General features: G+C 43.1%; 1 protein-coding gene across 1 annotated transcript in view; it reads right to left on the bottom strand.

The window, feature by feature from the left end:
- Positions 1-8010: 8010 nt before the first annotated feature.
- LOC125118116 (fibrous sheath-interacting protein 2-like) overlaps positions 8011-24610 on the bottom strand; it is a 71302-nt gene continuing 54702 nt past the window's right edge. Inside the window, exons 15-20 of the mRNA XM_047764252.1 lie at positions 21568-22056; positions 19890-19990; positions 18765-18811; positions 13402-13445; positions 11129-11195; positions 8011-8227 (exon numbers count right to left, since the gene is read on the bottom strand). Of these exons, the coding sequence (XP_047620208.1) occupies positions 8079-8227; positions 11129-11195; positions 13402-13445; positions 18765-18811; positions 19890-19990; positions 21568-22056 (897 nt within the window). The 3' untranslated portion in view covers positions 8011-8078. The remainder of the gene's footprint in view (positions 8228-11128; positions 11196-13401; positions 13446-18764; positions 18812-19889; positions 19991-21567; positions 22057-24610) is intronic.

Consider the following 24610-nt stretch of genomic DNA (forward strand, 5'->3'; position numbering starts at 1 on the left):
CCTACTTCCCTAGGCCTTTTTCTTTCCTCTCGCCTTTGCCAGGACAGCTCAGGTGTTTCTACTTTGTTTAGTGGTTGCCATCACTTTCTCCAGTCATCTTAAGAGCCACCTTAGTAGAGGAGTCCCCACTGTGGTGCAGTAGGTTAATGATCCAGCTTGTCTCTGTGGCAATGCTGGTTCAGCCCCTGGCCTGTTGCAGTGGGTTAATGATCCAGTGTTGCTGTAGTTGTAGTGTCGGTTGCAGCTCTGGCAGATTCGATCCCTGGCCCAGGAACTTCCATATTCGTGGGTATGGCCAAAAAAGAAAAAGAAGCCACCTTAGTAGAGACTTCTTACCTGCTGTTCTATTTGCCAGGGGCTTAAGTCCTCTGTACTGAGAAAGTGCTCCCAAGTCTGAATTCTTGCTTTTCTGACCCCCTTGATATAGCACCTTTGAAAGCCAAACCCAGCGTTTCCTTGTGCCTCTCAGTACCTGCCAGTCAGTTCTTGCTGCTTTTTGGTGTTTACTCTCTTCCTTCATCAGGCCTGGCACTTCCCCAGCCAGGTAGTGCTAGAATTTAATCATTTAATCCTAGTTATCAGTTTGCTAAGTGGGGGTGGGTGAGAAGGAGGGGGGTTGGTGCGTCAGTGGCCTGGTTGGGGGAGCAGTGCAAGCTCTTATTTGGGAAGGGTGGCCCCCATTGCAGTGAGGGCTGGTGGCGGGTAGGGTGTCTGGCGGGTAGGGTTCCGGGGTTTTCTAACCATATGAAGTCATGTGGCCTGGACAGCAGCAAAGCAGACTTGCCACATGTTAAATATTGAATATTTGATCTCCCTTGAGTTGTGCAACTGTTATGGCCTCTTTGTTGCTGCGCCGTGTCTGCTCCTGCACTGTGGGAACTAAGGGCCTCTTTGGAAGCTCCGCAGGAGCCCTCAGCTCTCACACTAAGTCTTTAGCTATTTATTAACTGTCATCCATTTCTCATTACCCTGCTGCAGGGTGTCGGTACAACCTAACAGTATCCAGCCATTTCTACTGTCTCTGTCGAGCTTGTTCCTCCCTTGTTTTCAAATTACCACACCTGCAAGGCCATTCTATGTTTTCCCAGGTCACCTCCAGAGAAATCTGTGGCAGTTGGACACACCATGCCCCCCCCCTCCCCCCGCCAGGACAGTGTCCCTTATGCCCACCAGGCAGTGACTGGAGAGTCTGGGCCCCATTTTACACAGCCTGTCTTCCTGGACCGCCCCTGGCATCGTTCGTCATAGTTTGGGTTCTCTGAGAAACAGGTACCGAGATTGGATTAAATACAGAAGATATTTCTCAGGGTGCACACCTGTGAGGGAGAAGGGGAGGGAGAGGAGAGCTGTGGGACTCGGTGGTGCAGGAGCGTGAAGGAGGGTGGGTAGAAAATTCTTAGGCTTTGTGGTGCAGTTCTAAGGACATCTTGCAGGGTGAATGTGTTTTTTAAGAGAAACAGTCCATCGTGAGCCCTGAGCATGCCTGCCCGTTCTCAGTGAGCATCTTTAAAGCAAAGCTTATCTGTGTCTCTGGATACTGCGCCATTTCTGTAGGGCAAGGTGATCACAGTGTCACTGCCATTTAACTGCTCGCTTCCTGAGGGAGGAGCACGGGTTTGTTTGTTCATTGCTCAAAAAGTCCAGGCCCTTGCCTGTGGTTTCCTCAGCTGTGACACAACCCCCTGCAGGGGCAGCATCCCTCTGAGCCTGTTGCATTGCCCCGTGGGACTTGGGGACAGGAGAACTGGCAGAACTGAGCTGATACTCAGGCTGTTTGCCATGTGGTCATAAGCTGTCTTGTTCTCCCCCCTGAACGCTCACTGTCTACTTTCTGCAACTGTGAAGTAGTGTCAGGTCTGTTATCCTTTGTGAGGGTGGGCTTGTCCCCCCACCACTCAACAGCATTCTTGACCCAAACAAAGCCTATTAGGGAAGCCCTGTGTCTCGCAGGAATGACCTGTCTTAATATCTCTGCCATACTCTGTGGTTGGCTGAGAGCAGACCATTGGAAGTTTGGCCTTGGTGACAGTTAAGTGATAGTGGAAAATGCAGTAGCGTTGGATTTCAGAGCTCAGCAGCTGTGGCCATCAGTCACTCGTGCTCCCTGCAGTCAGAGATCTGAGAGGCATAAATACACCCTGCACTATGCCCAGCCTGAAACAATCAGCTCACCATTGGTTTAGTTGATCTTTGGCAACAGTGAATGTTTACTTGTTCCTTTCATGGGTTTACTTCACAGAAGACAGTTGCAACTTGGTGGTGGAAAAATCCCCAGTGACCTCAAAGCCAAACAGCCACAGTGAATGAAACGCTCATTAAGAATGCTTTTTAGTTCTTGGCATATCACTATTTCTTTCATGTGGCCTAATTAACACCCTAGTCTGTGAGTCTCTTTTTGTTTTCTCCAACCTATTGGAACATGTATCTAGTAAGTAGCTGTCTTGGCAGTTTATGGACTCATTGAATCCTAAATTGGAAATAATCCTTATCTGGCACAGGACCTGTGAACATGTTTTGAAGCTCTTTGAAAGGAATAACCTGGTCATTGTCTAAACGGTACGATAGTGAAATGTAAAGTGCTCTGCGCTGTGCTGTTAGGACCAAAGAATAAAGTCAACATTTACTAATGTCTTTTATCTGAAAATGTAAACTTAGAAGACATAATTTGGGTGTGATTATTTGCACTGGAAGGATTTAACCTACCATCCTTCCTTCACTAAATAGGTGGCCCCTGATTTTTGCAAGTGTTACTGGAAACTGTGTCATAAAATCTATGATAAGGACAGCTCATGTTTTTTAGTAGGAAATAATTAATAATTACATTTGTGATAAGCATTTGGTATTCTATATAAAGTATGACCAATAGCATGTCATCAAAGATACATTGGTTCCAGAGTTCCCGTCGTGGCACAGTGGTTAATGAATCCGACTAGGAACCATGAGGTTGCGGGTTTGGTCCCTGCCCTTGCTCAGTGGGTTAACGATCTGGTGTTGCTGTGAGCTGTGGTGTAGGTTGCAGACGCGGCTTGGATCCCAAGTTGCTGTGGCTCTGGTGTAGGCCAGTGGCTACAGCTCTGATTCGACCCCTAGACTGGGAACCTCCGTATGCCGCAGGAAGCGGCCCTAGAAAAGGCAAAAAGACAAAAAAAAAAAAGATACATTGTTTCCTAGATGATTTTTTTTTTTTTTTGTCTTTCTAGGGCTGCACCTGCGGCATATGGAGCTTCCCAGGCTAGGGGTCTAATCAGAGTTATAGCTGCTGGCCTACGCCAGAGCCACAGCAACATGGGGTCTGAACCACAACTGCGACCTATGCCACAGCTCATGGCAACGCTGGATCCTTAACCAACTGAGCAAGGTCAGGGGTCAAACACACAACCTCATGGTTCCTAGTCAGATTTGTTTCCACTGTGCCATGATGGGAACTCCAGTATTTTTAATAATTCATCTAGGGGAGTTCCCGTTGTGGCACAGTGGAAACAAGTCCAACTGGGAACCATGAGATTGTGGATTCGATCCCCGGCCTCCCTCAGTGGGTTAAGGATCTGGCGTTGCCATGAGCTCTGGTATAGGTCGCAGATGTGGCTTGGATCCTGAGTTGCTGTGGCTGTGGTGTAGGCCAGAGCTATAGCTCCGATTGGACCCCTAGCCTGGAAACCTCCACATGCTGGGGGTGCAGCCCCCCCCCCCAAAAAAAAAGCACAAACCCCCCAAAACTGGAATTATGTGCCAGGTTCTATAAAGGGGCAAAACCATATGACATGTGTTAATTAAGTTACTCTGAGGTGTATGGTTGTTTCCCAGCTATATAGCTATTATAATTCTATGTTTAATTTAAGGCCAACGTACTCTCTATAATGAACATCAGTCAAAATTTGGCTACCTTTTGCCAGCTTAGAATTTAGAAGAGTATCTTGGGGATAATTGGAGATGACCTACCATCGTTAAAGAAGCTATTCAAAAAAGTCTAAACTGGGAGTTCCCATTGTGGCTCAGCAGTAACGAAGCTGACTAGTGTCTATGAGGATGCGGGTTTGATCCCTGGCCTTGCTCAGTGGGTTAAGGATCCAGCGTTGCTGTGAGCTGCGGTGTAGGTTGCAGACGCGATTCGGATCTGGCGTAGCAGTAGCTGTAGTATAGGCCAGCGGCTGACAGCTCCAATTTGACTCCTAGCCTGGGAACCTCCATGTGCCGCAGGTGCGGCCCTTACAAAAAAAAAAGTCTAAATGAATGCTTTCTTTTTTCTCATGCCTCATAAGAAGTTGAGGCTTTTGATATCATTCCATTCACCTTAGGTTATGGTTAGAATTGGTTTAGGATTTGATGTTGGTGAGGATTGTGATGATGTTTTGCCAAGAGAAAGGCATTTATTGAACTTATCTATGGAACAGAATCAGACTCACAGATTAAAAAGAACAGACTTGTGGTTCCCAAGGGGGAGGGGTGGGGGAGGGCTGGACTGGGAGTTTGGAATTAGCAGATGCAAACTATTATATGTTGAACAGATAAATAAACAACAGGATCCTACTGTATAGCACAGGGAAGTATATACAATATCCTATAATAAACCATAATGGAAAAGTGTATGAAAGGGGATATATATTATATATATTATATAATATATATAACTGAATCATTTTGCTGTACACCAGAAACTAACACATTGAAAATCAACTATACTTCGATAAAAAATTAAAAAATACATTCTTTCCCAAAGGACCTTGTAGCAAAAAAAGCATTTATTAGTAAGCAGCTAACAACAGCAAAAAATTTTCATCATTATTAATTTTATCATTATTAATCTCTAAATTCTCTTTGAATTTTTGTTAGTATACCATATTATAGCTAAATCATAAAGTATACTGTTTAATTATTAGAGCACACATCTTATTTGTGTTGATTTTACTTATTTTATATGTGCAGTTCTATGTGTTTATATTGTCACTATCCTTGACATTTCCAGTGGCTGTATAGCATGGTTTCTTGACAGTACACCATGCTGGTGGCCCACTTGGGTTGTTTTAATTTTTCATCATAATTCATAGTACTACTATGAACATTTTTATGTAAAGTCTTTTTAACTTTTTTCGTTTTCTATTATTTCCTTGAACCGCATTCCCCAAAGTGGAGTTACCAAGTCCAAAAGTACAGATAGAACCATAGCTTGTCTTACTTATTGTTAGATTACTTTTCAGAAAGATCAAATTTGTGAGACCATCAAGCACCATAAAGTTCAAGTATAATTTTCTCCCTGCATCCTGGGAGACACTGGATTTTTATCACTTTATTCCTTTTTTTTTTTCCTGCTCTGAAATGTTATTGTGGTACCTTCAGGTTACTATAATTTGCATTTTCTTTCATTGCAAGTGAGGCTGTGCATTTTTTCTTTTTAGTGCTTTCATCTTTTCCTTTATATTTAAATGGTTTCATCTCCAAGGACTGTTGACACCAGCTCATACCTCATATATTATTTTTTTTTCAGCTCATATAGTCTTAATGTGTTTTGGCCAGTGCTCTTTGAACAGCTATGGCAAGTGCCTTTCCTCCCATTCTGGTGCTCACCTTTTGACATTTAGTTCAATAGACAGAAAAATTTTAAAAATAAGGACTGACTTAATTTGAAGCTACAAATGCAGCCATAGAAACAGACCCAAGAATTGACATCAGGACATAGCAGCTGTCAAACAGCGTGCTTGCATTCTCTCTGTCCTATTCTCACTTCCCTCCATCTATTCCTCACTCTCTGTTTTCTTTTTGAGGGAGGATGTTCAATTAGACTTCTTTCTAAAGTCATATGATATTACACTTGTTATCCATAGACTATCTTGGGAAGGATGCTTGAGCCATTAGTAATAGAAGAGAGCGCTTCTGGAGAGTAGAGCTGGGTAGCCGCTGAGAGAGGAGGGGGAAGGAGCCTTACTTTGTACGTTTTGTTACTTTTGAATTGCAAACTGAGATTTGTGTTAATTTTTAATAAAATCAATTAAAGCCATATGTAAGATTGGCATTTCTCATTATTGTGGATCTTTAAAAAAATAACTTTAAAATTTATACTGTTGCATGTGATAAACTTAAGTATGTAAAGGCAGAAATGAGTGAGTAGATGATGACAGCCAAATCTGGGAGTATGCGATATTGGGGCAGAACTGCCTGCCATTCTGTTCACTAAAGTTCAGTTAACATAACATCTATGGACTGTAGGTATATCATAAAGGAAACTTACTTACTTGCCTAGGAATATTTCCCTTGGCATTTTGGATAAGGCTGAGACCTTCCACTGACCTAAATTCCTCCATAAAGCTGGGGTATGAGAATGACTAGTTGAGTGATCTTCATGTGTGCTGAGTGGAGAGGAGGAGGCCAGACTGGTGGTTTCAGCACCAGAGTGGTATTTCAGTCCCTTAGAAGTACTTTCTAGCCAAGAACTGTTTGAGGCCAGATGGCAGGTACATGTTCTGATTTGCTGTTTGTGATTCTTTGACTTTGGTGTTCTTGGTGGGGCTTATCCTTTCTCCATTGATTGAGTTTTGGTACGTGCAGGGGCACAGGTGTGACTGGAAACCCTGAGCTTCCCTCTGGCCACATCAGTGATTCATGTCTCTCTCTCTTTCTTTTTCTTTTTCTTTTTTTTGCTTTTTAGGTCTGTACCTATGGCAGCATATGGAAGTTTCCAGGGTAAGGGTTGAACTGGAGCTTCAGCTGCTGGCCTACGCCACAGCCATAGCAACACTGGATCCAAGCTGCATCTGTGACCTATACCACAGCTCATGGCAATACCGGACCTTTAACCCACTGAGTGAGGCCAAGGATCAAACCCATATCCTCATGGATATACTAGTTAGGTTCTTAACCCACTGAGCCACAATGGAAACTCCTGATTCATGTCTCTTAAAGGGGCCAGGAGGATGTGTAGAGGCTTCAGAGCCCCCCTCCCCGCCCAAGGAGTCAGATGTCTACAGTGCTCTAGGTGTTTGGGGATGGACTTTGGAAATGAACTTCCTGGGAATCCCTCAACATAATATGAAATGGGTGGTGTCCCTGAGGCCATGTACCAATTTGACTTACACTGTCCAATAAGGGAACAGGAGGCACTAGCTCCATGTGGCTATTGAAATTAAAATAAATCAATATGAAAAATTGAATTCCTCAATCTTATTAGTGACAATAGCCACATGGGGCTAGTGCCTCCTGTACCAGACTGAGCATCTATAGACCATTTTCATCATCATAGAACATGCTATGGGACAGTGCTAGGCTAAATCCTTCAGGCATGGCAGCATTGTACATAGCTGTGTGACCTGAGGGGCAAGGCTTCCTGGTGCTTCCTAGGCCTACCTAATCCTACCAGTCCTTTGAGGATTGCCTCAATTTCAGTTCCTCCAGGAAACTACCCTGACCACCCTGCTCACAGCAGTGACTCCTTTCTTTGAATCTGTAGGGTACCTGAAATAAGGGACGACATGCTATTTTATTGATGTCATACTTTTGCTTCTAAGTTAGTCTCATCTTCCCAGCAAGGCTGCAGGGAGCAGAACTTAAACCCCACACTGCCTGCAAGATGCATCTACACGTGAGGCTCGGCTTCTCTTTTCACCCCAAAATGCTTATCGAAAGCATCTATCAAACCCTCCTTTCCTCCAGCTGCCCATTTTGTGCTTTCTTGGCTCTTATTTTCAGTATTTATAAGAATCAGTGCGTAGCAGTGGTTAACGAATCCGACTAGGAACCATGAGGTTGCAGGTTCGGTCCCTGCCCTTGCTCAGTGGGTTAAGGATCTGGCATTGCCGTGAGCTGTGGTGTAGGTTGCAGACGCGGCCCAGATCTGGTGTTGCTGTGGCTCTGGCGTAGGCCGGCAGCTACAGCTCCGATTCGACCCCTAGCCTGGGAACCTCCATATGCCACGGGAGCGGCCCTAGAAAAGGCAAAAAGACAAAAACAAAAACAAAAACAAAACAAAAACAAAAACAAAAAACAAAAAAGAAAGAAAGAATCAGTGCGTAGGACACAATGTCATATTTCAAAAACCATTTATTTTTTGAGGAAGGTCAACATGCTTATTGATGTCAGGTGTAGCAGCCTCAGCTTCTATCTCCATGAGGGGGTGAGGGTGAGGAAGACTTGGGAACATGAGCAGATCTTGAAAACATTTTGGACAGAGCTGATGACATTTTGGACAGATTCCTCATCATTTCAGACCCCTGTTTGGATGTATTGGGCTTATCAGAGTCTGTGAACAAACCAAAGAGAAATGTGGTTATTTACTGGGCTTTCTAGTTAAGGCTGTCGGGCTAGGGGATTGATAATTTAGGATTCAGGAAGAAGCATTTATATAACACAGTTTGGTTTTTAAAGTGCTTTCACAGAGAGTCTTTATTTTGCTCCTTCTGACACCCCTGGGAAGGAAGCAGGAGAAATTCTGTAAGGTCAGATGCCTCGTCTAAGGTCACGTGGGTAGAAAGTGGCCAAATCTGCACTAGGATCCAGGCTTTTGGATGTGCAGGACAGTGCTGCACCCCCTGCACCATGATGCTTTTTGAGCCTGCTAGGCAGTGCCTTGCCTCCCTCATGCTAGCAGATAACTATCCAAAAATCCTATGAACTAATTCCCCATGAAAAAGTAACTTTCACCTCTCAACAGTACAAGTGTCCATTTCAAATTGTCCAGTCAAAAGCAGCAGTGCATTAACAAAGGCTATAATTTCTCCCTCACTTTGGGTAAATTTTCAGTTGACTGACCCCAAGTGATCTGTTTGTTGTGTGAGCTATAAAGGACTTGTGTGGTCAGTAAGAGTCTCCATTTAGACCCATTTTTCTGCACCACTTGTTTTGTGCAAAGGGCTCTTAAAGCATATCACAGTTTATGTTAACAAAATGATTGCTGTATCTGCAAGGACAGAAATGAGCATTTATCTATGTTGCTGATGCATCATGACAGATGTCATGAAAAGACTCAGGGCAATAAAACGCATACCTTCTTATTTCCAATAAAAGACAAAGTTCTCCTATATCTCTTGCAGTTACCTAGTTTTTATCTTCTCTAGCAGTATAGCCTTGGAAACCTCAAATATCTATGATGAGAACTAAGGTAGCAGATAGCAAATGTACCCCCCAGTAAGGGGGAAAATAGTTTAGCTTTTCAGATTAATAAGGTAGTATTGCAAACGTGCTGATAGTTCAAACGAAATAAGAACAACCTAGAAATAAGTAAGGAAAAAGCCAAAATCTGCAGAGGCAAAGATAAAGACTTGGGAGATCTCATATGAAAAGCAAGACAAAGACTTAGTTACCGGATTGAGGCATGTACTGTAAGACCATATTCTGAAACTCTCAAGGGGAAAAATAAAGTTTTGTTTTTACAATTTGTGGGATCTTGTTAAAAATGCAGATGCCTGGACACCATTTCCGTGAGACACTGACCGTACAGGCCTGCAAATAACCATCCCGGTGATCCTGGTGCAAGTGGTACCTGAATGACCCTTTGAGATGCTGTCCCTGGTTTGTGGTCCCTAACAGATTCTGCATATGGTTCAAGATTGGTGCTGCCTAGAATAACAGCACACACGAAGCTCATCCCTAGGGGCACAGGGAACCCTTTGGCTAACAAGTCGTACTCCTTTCAAATCAAAACTGCTGAAAAGAAAAATCAAGTAGTAGGTGTGGCATTCACAGTGTATTGGAAGTAGGGGTAGACACTATGTCAAAATGAAGCCAGGTTGGTGAGACCAGCTCTCCTTCAAGACACCCTGATGATGCTTTGATCAGCTTGTGGGCAGCACTGTGGGGTTCACCTGGCTGGCACTGGTCACTCTGAACAGAGAGATCTGCCCAGGGTGCTTATGGCCAAAGTGAATGGGTCATGATGCATGCCAAATGCTATAGAATGACACTTCACACCATGAACTGATTTAGATTCCCAATAAAACCCTATTTGTAAAAAGCACACTATAAGCTGCAATGGGTATGTCTTGGTCCAGATGCCCTCCTTTCCTTGTGGGTTTTCATAAACAGGCATCAGAGATTTCTAATGAATTATTCTCTATGGGGCTTTTTTTTTTTTTTTTTTTTTTTTTTTACCACTTTGAGCATCTTAGCACAAGGTGAGCCATTTGTGCATTTCTTCCTCCATAAGTTCTTACTGGAGCAAAAACATGTTATCTGAATTTACACCTACTACCCAGTGAGTTCCTGTAACGTGCAGAATGCAGGGGTTGGGAGGAGGTGTCCCTGTGTCAAACTGTAAGTCAAAGAAAAAGGGGAGTTTCCTCTTCAATTGGGCATGCTAGCTGGAAACCTAGGTGGATCTTTTCTATTGCCACTGAACTCTGCAGGCTGTCCTTGGTCACTGGCCAGTTCAGAGATGCAGTTCTGAGATGTAGCCCCTGGCTGGCAGGAGAAGGAATGTGGGTTGAAGCCACAAGACCTTTGAGGTTTGAGCCCTGGCTCAGCCACTTGCTGGCTGCACAGCGTCAGGCAAGTCATTCGCTTCCATTTTCTTCTCTGTGATAAATGGGACTTAAGACTTGCCAAGGGAGCATGGGGTGATAAGCTCTTTCACCTTAGTGACTATTACCTTGTCAATACAATGGAGAGGAGGCTTCATAGGGTGCATATGAGAATGCCTGGTACAGCTGATACCTAATAAACATTACTTGCATAACTGTCACCCCTCTGCTGTGAGGTTCAAGTCAGAGAACTGCAGTCTCTATACATAGTAATATTATTTCAACCTAATACTGGTGGTGGGTGGGGGTGCTGCAAGGCAGGAGCCACTCACTGCAGGGGGGTGAATGATCAAAATTCCTATATTCAAAATGACATAATTGAGGAGTTCCTGTCACGGCTCAGTGGTTAGCGAACCCGACTAGCATCCATGAGGACGTGGGTTCGATCCCTGGCCTCGCTCAGTGGGTTAAGGATCTGGTGTTGCTGTGAGCTGTGGTGTAGGTTGCAGATGCGGCTCAGATCCTGTGTTGCTGTGGCTTTGGCGTAGGCTGGTGGCTACAGCTTCAATTCAACTCCCCTAGCCTGGGAACTTCCATATGCCACCGGTGTGGCCCTAAAAGACAAAAAAAAAAAAAAAAAAAGACATAATTGAGAACTTTGTTATAAAATGGCAAATATGCTGTACCTGAAATGCCATCATTTGAAGAATATAGGCTGGCCAGGGCACTTTCGCGTTGATAGAGGGTGACAAACTGTCAAGACAAAGGTGAAATACTAGCTTAAGCCTCTGCCCATGGACAGTGAACATGAGAAACACCTGGAAACCTCAAGGGATGGAGTGCAACCACTGTAGCACCGTACACAGTAATCTCAGTGCTCTGCGGTCTCAAGGAGTTATTTTCTTGGACTTGGCTCTTCTCAGGCATGACTTCTCATAATCCTTGCCAATTATGACACCCAAGATTGGCCCCAGACTTGGACAGGAGCTGCTCTTGTAGGATAATTTCAGGGGCTCAAGTGTTCTGGGTCACAAAACATGCTAGCCATGCTGCACCCTCCCTCCCGGAGCTGGGAGTAAACAAAACATTTTAGATCCTTCTCTGAGTGAAGATAATGGCCTTAGGGAGAGAAGGAGGAAGGGGAGGTCCATTTTACTCTCCCAATCTCCTTTTAAATAATTCTTAACAATTGGGAGATGTGGAGCAAGAAAGTGGTGGCTAGGGTTGCAGGAGACTGGACATGGTAGGGCAGAGAAGGTGGCTCGGATGCTGGCTTTGCTGTGTGGACTTCCATCACCTCCTGGAATGAAGAGGCAGCGTGATCGCTGAAGGGCCCCAAATAGGCTGGGGGAGGTGGCTGAAGGGTAGCTATTCCTTGCTGGTGGCAGTTAAAAAGGAAGTGGCAATGAAGCAAGGCCTCTATGCATGCCGCCTGAGAGAAGCCTGCTTCATCCTGATGGTGTGCAGCGCAGAGTCATTATCATGAAAGTTTTGGATTTGAGGCAGTTTATGGATGAAGACACTGCAAAATAGGATACTTAAAGGGATAACTTAGGGCAAGGACAGTCCAAGGAACTGGTTCTCAACCCTGGCTGCACAACAGAACCATCTGGAGAAATATTAAAAATAAGCACGCTTGGACTCCATCCCAGTTGGACAGGAATCCCAGGGGGTGGGGCAAGCATTGGTCTCTTCGGAGTTGCCCAGGTGACTTCGGCACAGCCAGCTTGAGAATTCCTTTTCTAAAGGAAGGAGGAGGACAGGCAGGTGCTACTAAATAGCCAGACACGTAGTTTAAGTCAGTAGCCGTTGGGCCACTGGCTTAAAATCAGCCAGGAAGCTTTTAGAACCCTCGAGGCCCAGGCTGCAACTCAGGCCAACTGAATCAGAATCTCTGGGGGTGGGCCCCGGGCATCGGTGGTTGTTAAAAGCTTGCCAGATGATTCTGAGGTGCAGCCAGCATTGAGAGCCTCTGCTCTGTAGTAGATCCCAAATAGGGCTGTCCATCAGATTCATGATAAGAAGTGCTGGGGGACTCCTGACAGAGATGAAATCAGGTTCTGATGGCTAAGGTTCTTAGTTCAACAAAGTTTGCTGGGCATCTACTTTATTTCAGTCCTGCGTTAGGTGCTGAGCATACAGCTATGAACAAAACAGACAAAACACTTGCCATCATGAAGCTTATGTTCAAGGGAACATAGAGTCTGCTGGAGGATGAGGGCAGGGATGTCTGTCTGCTTTGTTCACTGCGGAACCTCCAGCTCCTGGCACATAGTAGGCACTTGATAAATATTTGTTAAATAAATGATTAAATGGTGACCTGAGCCCTGTGAAGAAAAATAAAGCAGGATAGGGGGATTGTGTGTGTGTGTGTGTGTGTGTGTGTGTGTGTATACGCATGTTGGGGCAGTTAAAGTGAACGAAGAGGAAAGCAATGGTGATAGAAAACAGAGAGGAGGACCTAGTTGGGGGTTCCCTAGGAGGGCCGGAGGGGAAAGGTATTTCCTGGGATCACCCTAAGGAGTTGGCCAGGTTTCTGGAAAGCTGCCTACAAAGGGTAGCTTGCAAAGAAGTTGGAAGCAGCACTCATTGCCCTCAAGCAGTGCCCCTTTCTCTTGGAAGCTTCTGTTCCCTCACTGCCCTCATCAGGCCCTTCGCCTGGGCCTACCTGGGAGTGCGCTGGGACTCACTCCTCTTCAGCCCTTCTCCAGAGGCTGTCAGAACAGAGCTAATTGTCTTGAGGTACTGACTGAGGGGCTTATTCTGTGCACTTCCACAAGGACAGTGACTTAAACCAGGGCTCAGCCTGGCTGGGAGAGATTTGGATGTGGGGCAGTGTGAAGGAGGGAGTGCTTGCTGATGCCTCTCAGAGCATACCACAGCCCCACCGAAGGCAGCCCCTCATGTCTCTCAGGGTGCTGCCAGCTCACGCCGAGGGGGGCCAGTGAAACATACTTACCTTAACACTGCTTGATTTCTCCAGACCCAGACAGTCAAAACTTCCTGGGATCAAAACACAACATTAGAAAGCAGTTATTTCAGAGACATGCACACATTTTGGCACAAAAATAATGTCAACAATTTCATCAGAGAATCACAGAAACTAGGCAGACTGGAAAAGCTGAAAGAGGTGAGATCCCCCAATTCTGGGCTCAGGCCTCAGCTCTCCTCAGAAACAGGGATGATGGAGTGTGCCGTGTGGGAGGGGCACCGGCCAGGACATGGAGAGGCAGGCACTGCAACTGGCACAACCAGCCAAACTCTGTGGGCCTCTTTGCCCATCTGTAAAATGAGAAACTAGACTGTGGGTGATTTCTGAGGACCCCTCCAGCTCTCTGCTTAAAGATCGTTTTTAAAAAAATGTTGAATGAGGATGCCAGCCAAAGGAATGCTAGATGAAGTCAGCCATACAATGAGACACCAACATCAAATGCTTTCACTGACATGTGGAATCTCAAAAAAGGACAGACGGAACTTCTTTGCAGAACAGATACTGACTCACAGACATTGAAAAACTTATGGTCTCCGGAAGAGACAGTTTGGGGGGTGGGGGGATGTGCTTGGGCTGTGGGATGGAAATTGATCATTATACAACTACAGATGTGATAAATTCATTTGAGAAATTAAAAAAAAAAAAAAAGGAATGCTAGAAAGGAAGGTGCCGGTCTCAGGAAATAGTTACTTCCTGTGAAAATCAGGAGAGGGTGAGGTACTACCTTGAGTTCCAGGAGACCTCAGTGATTGAATTTGGCCCAAGGAAGTAGAAGTGGTCCCAAGAGAGAAGTTTCAGAAAGACCCATAGCTAGGGAGGCAGCTAGCAGTTAAAAGAGCATTGGACTTGTGTGGAGTCAGAAAAAGTGAATTTGAGTCTGACCTTCACTACTTAGAGCTCAATGAACACTAGCAAGTTACTTCTAACTTCTGTTTCCTCATATATACGTACAGTGGAGATGTGACTACTTTCTTACAAGAGGACCAAATGAAATACATGTATGTATTTGCTATGCATTTTATACGTATATAATCATAAAGGACCAAGGGAGTTCCCGTTATGGCTCAGCGGAAACAAATCTGACTAGTATCCATGAGGACACAGGTTGGTTCCCTGGCCTCGCTCAGTGGATTAAGGATCTGGCATTGCCGTGAACTGTGGTGTAGGTTGCAGATGTGGTTCAGATCCCCCATTGTTATGGCTGTGGTGTAGGCCGGCAGCTGCAGCTCCGATTAGACCCCTGGCCTGGGAAGCTTCATATGTCATGGGTGTAGCCCTAAAAAGACAAAAAAAAAAAAAAAAATATAAAGGACCAAGATGAGAGGACTCTCTCTGGATTACCCTTTGGGCCAAGGGTTCTAGAAGAAAATATAGTAAAACCTCAGTTACCTTGAATGTGTAGGAGATACCATTGGTTGAATTATCTGATGAAATTGGTTAAGCAACATCCGGTACATTTTATTCCTGGTTACTAGCTGTTCTAAAGTGTCTGAATATACTTCCCTCCCTTAGGAAGTCTTGTGGTACTGCACATATTTGAATTGATTTTTTTATTGGGGAATGTGTGCCCACAGTATGCAGATGTTCCCAGGCCAGGGGTCAAACCAAAGCCACAGCAGTGACAACACCAAATCCTTAACCACTAGGCCACCAGAGCACACCTTGAATTAATTTTTAAAAAATTATTGGGGCATTTGCGTTTATCAGGGCCATCACTACAAATATCAATTTTTAAGTTCTGGGCTAAATGCACAGCAACCCTTCTGGATATATCTAGGACATTGTTTTGATAAGAAAGGCATAGAAAAAACTCCAGGTATTTGAGAGTTCTAGATAATCAGAATCAAGTTGAGATTATTGTTCATTCTGTGAAACTAATAATTTATATCACCAGCTCTGAACTCCCCACTGAATTCTAGACCTAAGTATCCAACTGCTTATGTAATTTATTCCATTCAATATCCAGTGGCCTCTCAACCTCACATGCCTGAAGAGAATTCTTATCCCAAGTCCCCTCCCTGCCTTTGTTCTTCTCCGAGTCTTTCCTGTCTCACCAAATGACACCACAAGCCACTTGGTTGCTCAAACCAAAACTGTAGGAATCATCCTTGTTCTTCTATTTTCTTCACTCCCAATATCCAGTCCATCAGTAGGTCCTGCTAACTTTACCTTCAAAATATATTCTGGGAGTTCCCGTCATGGTGCAGCAGAAAGGAATCCGACTAGGAACCATGAGGTTGTAGGTTCAATCCTTGCTCAGTGGGTTAAGGATCCGGCATTGCCGTGAGCTGTGGTGTAGGTTGCAGACATGGCTTGGATCCTGCATTGATGTGGCTGTGACATAGGCCGGCAGCTATACCTCCGATTAGACCCCTAGCTTGGGAACCTCCATATGCTGTGGAAGCGGCCCTAAAAAGCAAAAAAAAAAAAAAGCAAAATATATTCTGAATCTGTTCACTGCTTACCACCTGCTCCTCTCCCAGTCTAAGTCTCAATCATTTCTGGGTCGGATTATTGTGAGAGCCTCCTAACTGGTCTCCCTGCTTTAACCCTATCATTACTCAGTTCATTCTCTGAGCAGTAGCTACAGGGATTTTAAAAATTCATAATTTAGAATATGTCATTTCTTTGCTTAAAAATCCTCCATAGGAGTTCCTGCTGTGGGGCAGTGGGTTAAGAGTCTGACTGCAGCAGCTTGGGTCACTTGTGAAGGTGTGAGTCTGATCCCTGGCCCAGCACAGTGGGTTAAAGAATGTGGTGTTGCCGCAGCTGTGGTGTAGGTCACAACTGTGGCTCAGATTCAATCCTGGGCCCAGTAATTTCCATATGCTGCAAGTGTGGCCATTAAAAAAAAAAAAAAAAAAAATCCTCCACAGGCGTCCCACTACAACCGGAAAAGTGATCTATGCTCCTTTCTGTAGGCTGTGTTGGGCACTAACATGATCTAACCCCTAGCTATCTGTCTGACATCATCTCATACCACTTTTTTTTTTTTTTTTTTGCCCAGCAGACCCCAGGAACTGGCTGTATTCCTTTTCTAATATGCCAAGCTCATCCCATCCTAGGGTTTTCGCACTTACTGTACCCTGTGTGTGGGACCCCTGCTTCCAGATCTTCTTGTGGCTGCTTCCTTCTTGTCATTAAGGTCTGATGTTTCTAGACTTCTTGAACTGAAGTAATCTAGCCAGCCACTCTCTATCATGTGGGCTCTTTTAAAGTTTTTTTTTTTTTTTCATATTCATTCATGAATTCCACAAATATTTACTGAGTATCGACTACATTCCTCTTTTCTGGGTATGTGGGTATACAGTGAACATACAAAAATCCCTGTCCTCATAGAACTCACTTCTAGGAGAGGGAAATAGTCAATAAGCAAAAAATATTTAATCTTTTAGTTGGTATAAGTACTAGGGAGAAAACCAACAGGGAGTTCTGGGTGGCATTGGGGTTGTAATATTTTTTTCTTTTTAGGGCCACACCCGTGGCATATAGAAGTTCCCAGGTTAGGGGTTGAATTGGAGCTACAGCTGCTGGCCTAGACCACAGCCACAGCAATGCCGGATCCTTAACCCACTGAGCAGAGCCAGGGATCAAACCTGTATCTTCATGTATACTAGTCGGATTCATTATCGCTGAGCCCCAATAGGGTTGCAATTTTAAAGAAGGTGTTCAGGGAACATTTGACTTAGAAGATGATATTTGATAAAAGACGTGAAGAAGGTAAGGAGTGAGCTATATCTGGGAGAAGAATGTAGTGGGCAACCCAGCAAGTGCAAAAGCCCTGAGAAAGGAGAACGCCTCCCGTGTTCATGTGGCTGGAGTGGCGTGATTAAGAGGGATCAAAAGGAAGAGAGGTCAGGGCAGGGGAAAGTGGTATCCAGACCACATAGGGCCTTGTAAGCCATTGTAAAGACCCTGGCTTTTATCTTAGGTGAGATGGGAAGTACTTATTCCTATCTAGAATTATTGTCTTTATACCACCCTCTCAATTAGAATCGAGGTGAGAACTTTATCTCTTACTCACAGCTGTTATGCCCAGAACTTAGAATAGTATCTAGCACAAAGAACATGCTCAGTGAATCTTTGTTGAATGTGAATGAATGAATAAACTGGACAGGTGCCTTATTACCAAAGGATGTAGAAACTAAGTGTCTCAGTGCAATGAAATGGAAGAAAACAATGATATTGAATTCAGGTTTAGGAGACTTGGGATCTATATTCTGACTCACTGTAGGACCTTGGACAAATCACTTCCCTACCCTGAATCTCAGTCTCTTCAGCTTCAAAATGAAGTTATACTAGCTGTTTTATAGCTCTAATAGCTTATGATTCCATATTACAGGAAACACACCAGTGCTATATCATCCTATGACTATATCCTGTTTATGGAATTCTGGCAAACTTACCTCCATTATGTGGTTCATCTTTTAATGAATGTTATTTCCACTTACAAGTGGAGAGGATAGCTTTCTTGAGTAACTTCTTGAGTGGGTGCAGGCTTGAAATAATCAAGGCCAACTCTAGCTCTGTGGTTTTAAGTTTTAAGGCCATATTTATAGTAAACATGATACTCCTACCTCTAGGCCAGTGTTGTTATTGTTAGAACCACATGGATCCTTTGAGGTATAAAAGAATAAACCCAAAGCTTTTTAATAGGTAGTTCCTGTTGTGGCTCAGTGGTAAAAAAGCCAACTAGTATCCATGAGGATGTGGGTTCAATCCCTGCCTCACTCAGTGGATGAAGTATCCCGCATTGCTGTGAGCTGTGGTGTAGGTTGCAGACACGGCTTGGCTCTTGTGTTGCCATGGCTGTGGTGTAGGCTGGTGGCTACAGCTCTGATTTGACCCCTAGCCTGGGAACTTCCACATGCTGCGGGTGAAAAAAAAAAAAAAAAAAGACAAAAGACCAAAAAAAAAAAAAGCTTTTTAATACATTTTAATATAATTTACTAGGGCTAAGAATTGTTATGCAAAGCAAGCATACACTCTTAAAGAGATGATTAAATCCTAGTAGCATGGGCTCAGTCCACATATAGATATGATTAACCCTTATTTCCTGGATATTTCCTACAGGAGCATGGTAAATTGTGAACTCATAATTACATCATATACTTTACACCAAAATTATTAATGACTCTTCTTAGTGTTTCAGAAAAAGCAAACTAGTTAGCTCATGTTAACTAGTTAACTGACCCAGTACTCTACCGATGTAGATCAACCTACTAGAAAACTCAGTATTAACTTCAGGTTTGACAACAGGAAAATTCATCAATGCAATGAAAAAGTGTCTTTTAAAACACTACAGAAATTAAGAAAAAAATTAATCCAACCTTCTGTAATTTTGGCACTTGGATCTGAGGGATGCTCTTCATTGCCACTAAAAAAAGATAAAAGACATTTCATTTTCTTTGTTTTATATGCATGAATACTAGTTAAAGGACAATCTGTCAGTCATTATTCATATAGATGCAAACCTGGAATGGTGTGTTTCTGAGTTCTCAAATCAAATAAAATTACTACTGCATTGACTTTATTTGGTTTTATATGTTCCTCCTCTTATGCAAGGATACAAATAATTGAGATTTTCCTGAATTACTAATTATGTATGTTAAAACAATCAGAGGGGAGATAGGGTTGGCCACTCCTGGTGGGCCAGGAGTGGATGTTCTAAAATGGCATTGGCATTGGGTCAGAAAAACACCTTAATTTCACAGTGCCAGGTGGAAAGGAATATAGTTATAACAAGATGGATTTTTCTCCTTATATCCTCTTTCTCTCATGACACAAAGTGCTACTGTTTCTAGACTGAATATTCTTATAAACACAAGAACAATTTTAGACATGTTTTGGCTATTCTAGAAAAAGTGTTAATCAGACTTCAAGCCTGAAATGTACTTTGTTCCTCTCTGTCCCCTGTAGATACCGCATAGTCCACCCTTTCTCTTATAATCTTCTCCAACCTGGATGGGTCTTATTTAAATCTTATCCATCCTTTAAGGTCCAACTCAAACTCCACTGCTTTTGAGACTTCTTCCTTGAATATTCCAACTTTTATACTCTTCTCTCCATTCTTGGGATCCTTCTGACAGTGCCACACTGTTGAGCCCTAGAAACTCCTTTAGGCAGGCCTAATAATTAGTGTGGGGATTACTGACACAGGACCTATCTCCCAGGTTCCAGAACCTAACACATTAGTTAAATCTCACCATATTACAGATCACCATACCAGAAAGCAGGTCCAAGGAGAAGGAACTAGAGGCCAGATAAATAGGAATAGAGAGAAGATGGGAAGGGCCATTTGTGGGAAGTAACCACAGAGGGAAAGGAGTAAGGGAAAGCTGAAGGGCTAAACACTGGTTTCCTCACAGATTTACTTGAGAGGCCCATTCCCCCATCACCATAATCATTCAGGTGTCTATTTCCTTAGCCAACTAGTATTGCTTTAACTAACTTACCTAGAAAATGAAGGGAGATCCTCTTCATTGTATGAGGATGAACTCATAACTCTGTGTATGAAGTAATGTGTTGGTTCAGTGCTAGATTTCATTTCTATTCCCTGGAAAAGTACAAGTCAGGTAATATACAAAAGAGAATCTACAATAAATCAAGTGAAATATACTATACTGTTTCTTTAGTTATCCAGATAGCTAGCTTTTCTGACCAGGCACACTTTGTTTGGTCATGAAATTTCACATGGCTTCCCAGTAAAGAAATAGATCCCAATAAATAGATCAGAGTTTGCATTAAGGCTGTTGACCTAATGAGCTCCCGAACTGGCCAGAGTTGTATCTCTCTGTTTTGTTTTCTCTGGTTCACTGCAGCTTCTGGGATTGGGAAGTCACTGCAAATGTCTTACTAGGAAATTCTGAATCATACAATTTGGGGCAGGGGTAGGGCCAACCCAAGAGGTCACTGAAGCCCAGATCATCACTACAAGGATATAGAACCAGGGCAAGAACTTTGCGTCAAAGTGATAGTGGAGTTTATGGGACAGGAGGAATATTCAACATATTTTGCTATGTTTTAATAGGCTGGATAAGTAATTTTTTTTTTTTGTCTTTTGTTGTTGTTGTTATTGTTGTTGTTGTTGTTGCTATTTCTTGGGCCGCTCCCTCGGCATATGGAGGTTCCCAGGCTAGGGGTCGAATCGGAGCTGTAGCCACCGGCCTACGCCAGAGCCACAGCAACGCGGGATCCGAGCCGCGTCTGCAACCTACACCACAGCTCACGGCAACGCCGGATCGTTAACCCACTGAGCAAGGGCAGGGGCCGAACCCGCAACCTCATGGTTCCTAGTCAGATTCGTTAACCACTGCACCACGATGGGAACTCCTGGATAAGTAATTTTTAAGGAAAGAGTTGGTTAAGTAACTTGCCCAGAGGTCACATAGCTACTAAGTGGCAAAGCCAGAATTCAAACTCAGATAGTTAAATTTGCATGAATCTTTTTACTCTCCTCCAGCCCGACTTCTGGTTCTGCCCGCTGGCATGGGTTTGTGTGCACAAATTTCCAATGAGTATTTATAGGTCAGAGTACAAAAAAGAACGGAATCCATCATTTTAAATAATTAGCTTACATTTCTCCTAACTGGATTCCATTTTCTACTTTTGTTTTCCTTATAACTAGCCTAGGACTCTTGCCATGATCTGTTTTTCTTCAACTGAGGCCCCTGGTTTCATCTGTTCATCATTTCCCCTTTGTTGTAAATATCATTAGAGTTGGGAGAGGCTGCCTGGATCCAGTTTATGCCCTTTGTTTCCTACCCAATGTATATTACTTGGACTAAATTGGTTAAACTCTCTCCCTTTTTTGGAGTTCCCATTGTGGCACATCGGAAACGAATCCGACTAGGAACCATGAGATTGCCAGTTCAATCCCTGGCCTCGCTCGGTGGGTTAAGGATCCAGCGTTGCCATGAGCTGTGGTGTAGGTTGCAGATGCAGCTTGGATCTGGTGTTGCTGTGGCTCTGGCATAGGCCTGTGGCTACAGCCCCGATTAGACCCCAACCTGGGAACTTCCACATGCCGCGGACCAAAAAAACAAACAAACAAACAAATGAAAAAAAAACATAACAAAACATATCTCCCTTTTCTATAGAAACCCAATCACTGAAAGTACATCTCTCACTTACACTCAGTTGTGTCTTTGTCTCCCAAGAGGAAGAGTTTGTTTTGGTCAAGAATGCTGAGGTAGTTAAATCATTAGAAACAGTTCTTAACTGTGTCTGTTCAGATTTTATCTGTTGAATTGGTGATGCCTCAGTAATTGTTGTTACACTGGCTTTGGGCTGACAACATTTTCCTAGTGACAGAAATTTTTTCAGATTGCTCTTGCTCACCAGAGGCTTGGGGAAAGCCAGTGTGCTTGCAGTGGGCTTCACATCTTCTTTTACTTGATCTTCAAGTGGGCCTTCTGGTAATTCTTTTACAATCTCTCCTAAAACAACTTCATCTTCATCAGAAGTTAAAATTTCTTCTGCTTTCTTTTCTAAAACTTCTTGATTAATATCATGAGTTACCAACCGGATGATGAGGTCTTTTTTGGTTTGGACATCTTTTAAAAGCTCTACTTTGGTTATGTCAGGTTTTATTAAACTCTGAAATGAATTTCTGCTAGCAGTCTGGAATTAAAGAGAATGAATATTAAAAACAATTGCCTTAGTCATTTTTTTTTGCTGTGGTTTTCTATTGTAATAAGGCAATTTTAATATGGTTTTTGGATTCAATTTAGTAAAGTTATTTATCTTCAGGTATCTTTAACTTATATATTAGTGAAATATTTAAAAGAAGCCATAAGTGAAAATCACAAGTAATATTTGCTCATTTCTACACCTTTTTTGCATTCAAGAATGTCACTCCAGTCCAAAGAAGAGACCCTAAGGTTCTTTCTTTTGCTTCACATTTTACTTTTTACTTGCCAAGAAATGCAAAATGTATATATCTTTAATTACATTGTTTTCATCATTTGCTTTGAAAATTTTGTAAAAGATTTAGATACAATAACATATTTTTCTAAACTTCTTACTAGGGAACTAACAGGCCAATATAAATACAGAACTGTTCATGAAAAAATACAAAGTGTTGGTTGGCCTGGATTTTTCAAAATGATTAATTAAATAGCCAAAATTGTGAAGGCCTTTGAATGTTCACTCCTCATCCCTCACACGCTATAATCCTTTGAACATATTTTCTAAAGGAAGCTTCAAAGAGTAAATCTTTCTCCTCACCTCTCTAGTCAGATGTCACTGTCCATTTTGCAATGTTAAAGAGAGATCAAGGAAGAGACAGTTATAATCACACAAAAATGACTGTTCCCATTTCTGTAGCCTTTGATGATGCCACAGAAATTTTAAGTCAACTTGGGTTGTCAATCTCAGATCTCTCTGTAACACTGCAAACCAGATTTTCAGATAAATGTTCCTTAAAGAAATATCTTTTGTGCCAAACAAAGAATTTCTGTAAGAAATGGAAAAACAATCAATTTTGATTATCTGTGCTGGTGGAGGGAAAATGTTTCAAAAAATCAAAAATCATTCTTTATGGCTTTGGGATGTGACACTGTGTGAGCCTTTAATCGGCATATGTCTGGCATGTTGGGAATTTTTGGTTCCTCACAATAGCAGATAAAGCCCTGCTTGTGAATTTCTGACTGAGGAACAGCCTGGGAGTTGTCTGGGTTCCCTAAACTTATCTGTTCTTTCTGCAACCCCCATCCTCATGCTGAGGATGGATGGCACTGCTATCCAGATAGCTGTAAAGTATCAAAACAGATAACTAAAACATACTGTGCTGTTTATGTCTACTTTCCTTAAGATAGCTTTTGCGCCCCTTAAGGTTGCCAGGTGTAGTTGTTTTGGACTAGCTATTCTCTTCCAACTTCCTCTGGGATATAAAGAGATAAAGGACTGACAAAAGATGTAAGCAAAGAAAGCAGGTAACCAAGAAGAACTACTGATGGCTATTTCTGCAGATGGTTAAGAAGTAATGAATGACTTGGGGGAGTTCCCGTTGTGGCGCGGTGGTTAACAAATCCGACTAGAAACCATGAGGTTGCAGGTTTGATCCCTGGCCTTGCTCAATGGGTTAAGGATCTGGCATTGCCGTGAGCTGTGGTGTAGGTCGCAGGCACGGCTCAGATCCCGCATTGCTGTGGCTGTGGTGTAGGCCGGTGGATACAGCTCCGATTCGACCCCTAGCCTGGGAACCTTCATATGCCATGGGTGCAGCCCTAGAAAAGACAAAAAAAGACCAAAAAAAAAAAGAAGTAAAGACTTGGGGATAATGTTCTAATGTTCTATAGTTTAGACACACAGACTTGTGCCTAAGAAATTGTTTACATACAAATGAAGACCACTAAGTAAATGCTAGTGTAATTTTGAGAACTCAGAGAGAAAAGGGCATTTTAGAAAGGACCTTCATCTAGTCCAAGAAACTAAGGACCAAGGACATTCCATCAGTGTCTACGACAGTCTCAGTATTTGAGACAAAAGAATTACCCATCAATGTGTATTCACCAACTCGGAGACTTAGTTCAGTGAGTTGGAAAATAATGCGGAGGAAAACATGCTCCTAGGCAAATGCTCCAGGCAGGCCGCTTCTACAGAACTTTGCTCCATTTGCAAGCCACAGGTGTGTAATTGTGTGAGTGCACACCATCTGTGCAAGAGGCTCATTCATAGCTAGGGGCTTTGGTGTTAAATGAGAGAATGGGGCTGGATCAGTGTAACTCCATCTCCTGGCAACATCATCCCTAAGATCAGCAAACAGAACTACTTTTTCAATAGTTGAATTGTACCAAGGACAGCATTTTGATATTTCAAGTCCCTGCTACTGAAGTGTGTCTGGAGCCCAAATATGGCACTGCAGAGAAACTAGTTCATAAAAATAGCAGCACGAAGACACTGGCTCTAGGACAAGGGCAGAATGGAAAAGAAACTGAGTATGTTCTGAGGATGTAAGAATATGGAGACCTGGGAAGGTGTTATGTAATGAAAGTGAAGTAAGAAGAAACTAATTTGAAAGAACCTGCAGGCTAATGTTGGTTGGTGAATGTCGTGAAGTGAAAACAATATTACTGTGGAGCCTTAAGTTTGAGGATTTCAATCTCTAATTGAGGCTAGTTTAGTTGATATTCTAACTGGTCCTTTGGGACCCATAGAGTACTGTGATATCCAT

The sequence above is a fragment of the Phacochoerus africanus genome, chromosome X (assembly GCF_016906955.1).
Source record: "Phacochoerus africanus isolate WHEZ1 chromosome X, ROS_Pafr_v1, whole genome shotgun sequence".
In the NCBI taxonomy this organism is placed as follows: Eukaryota; Metazoa; Chordata; class Mammalia; order Artiodactyla; family Suidae; genus Phacochoerus; species Phacochoerus africanus.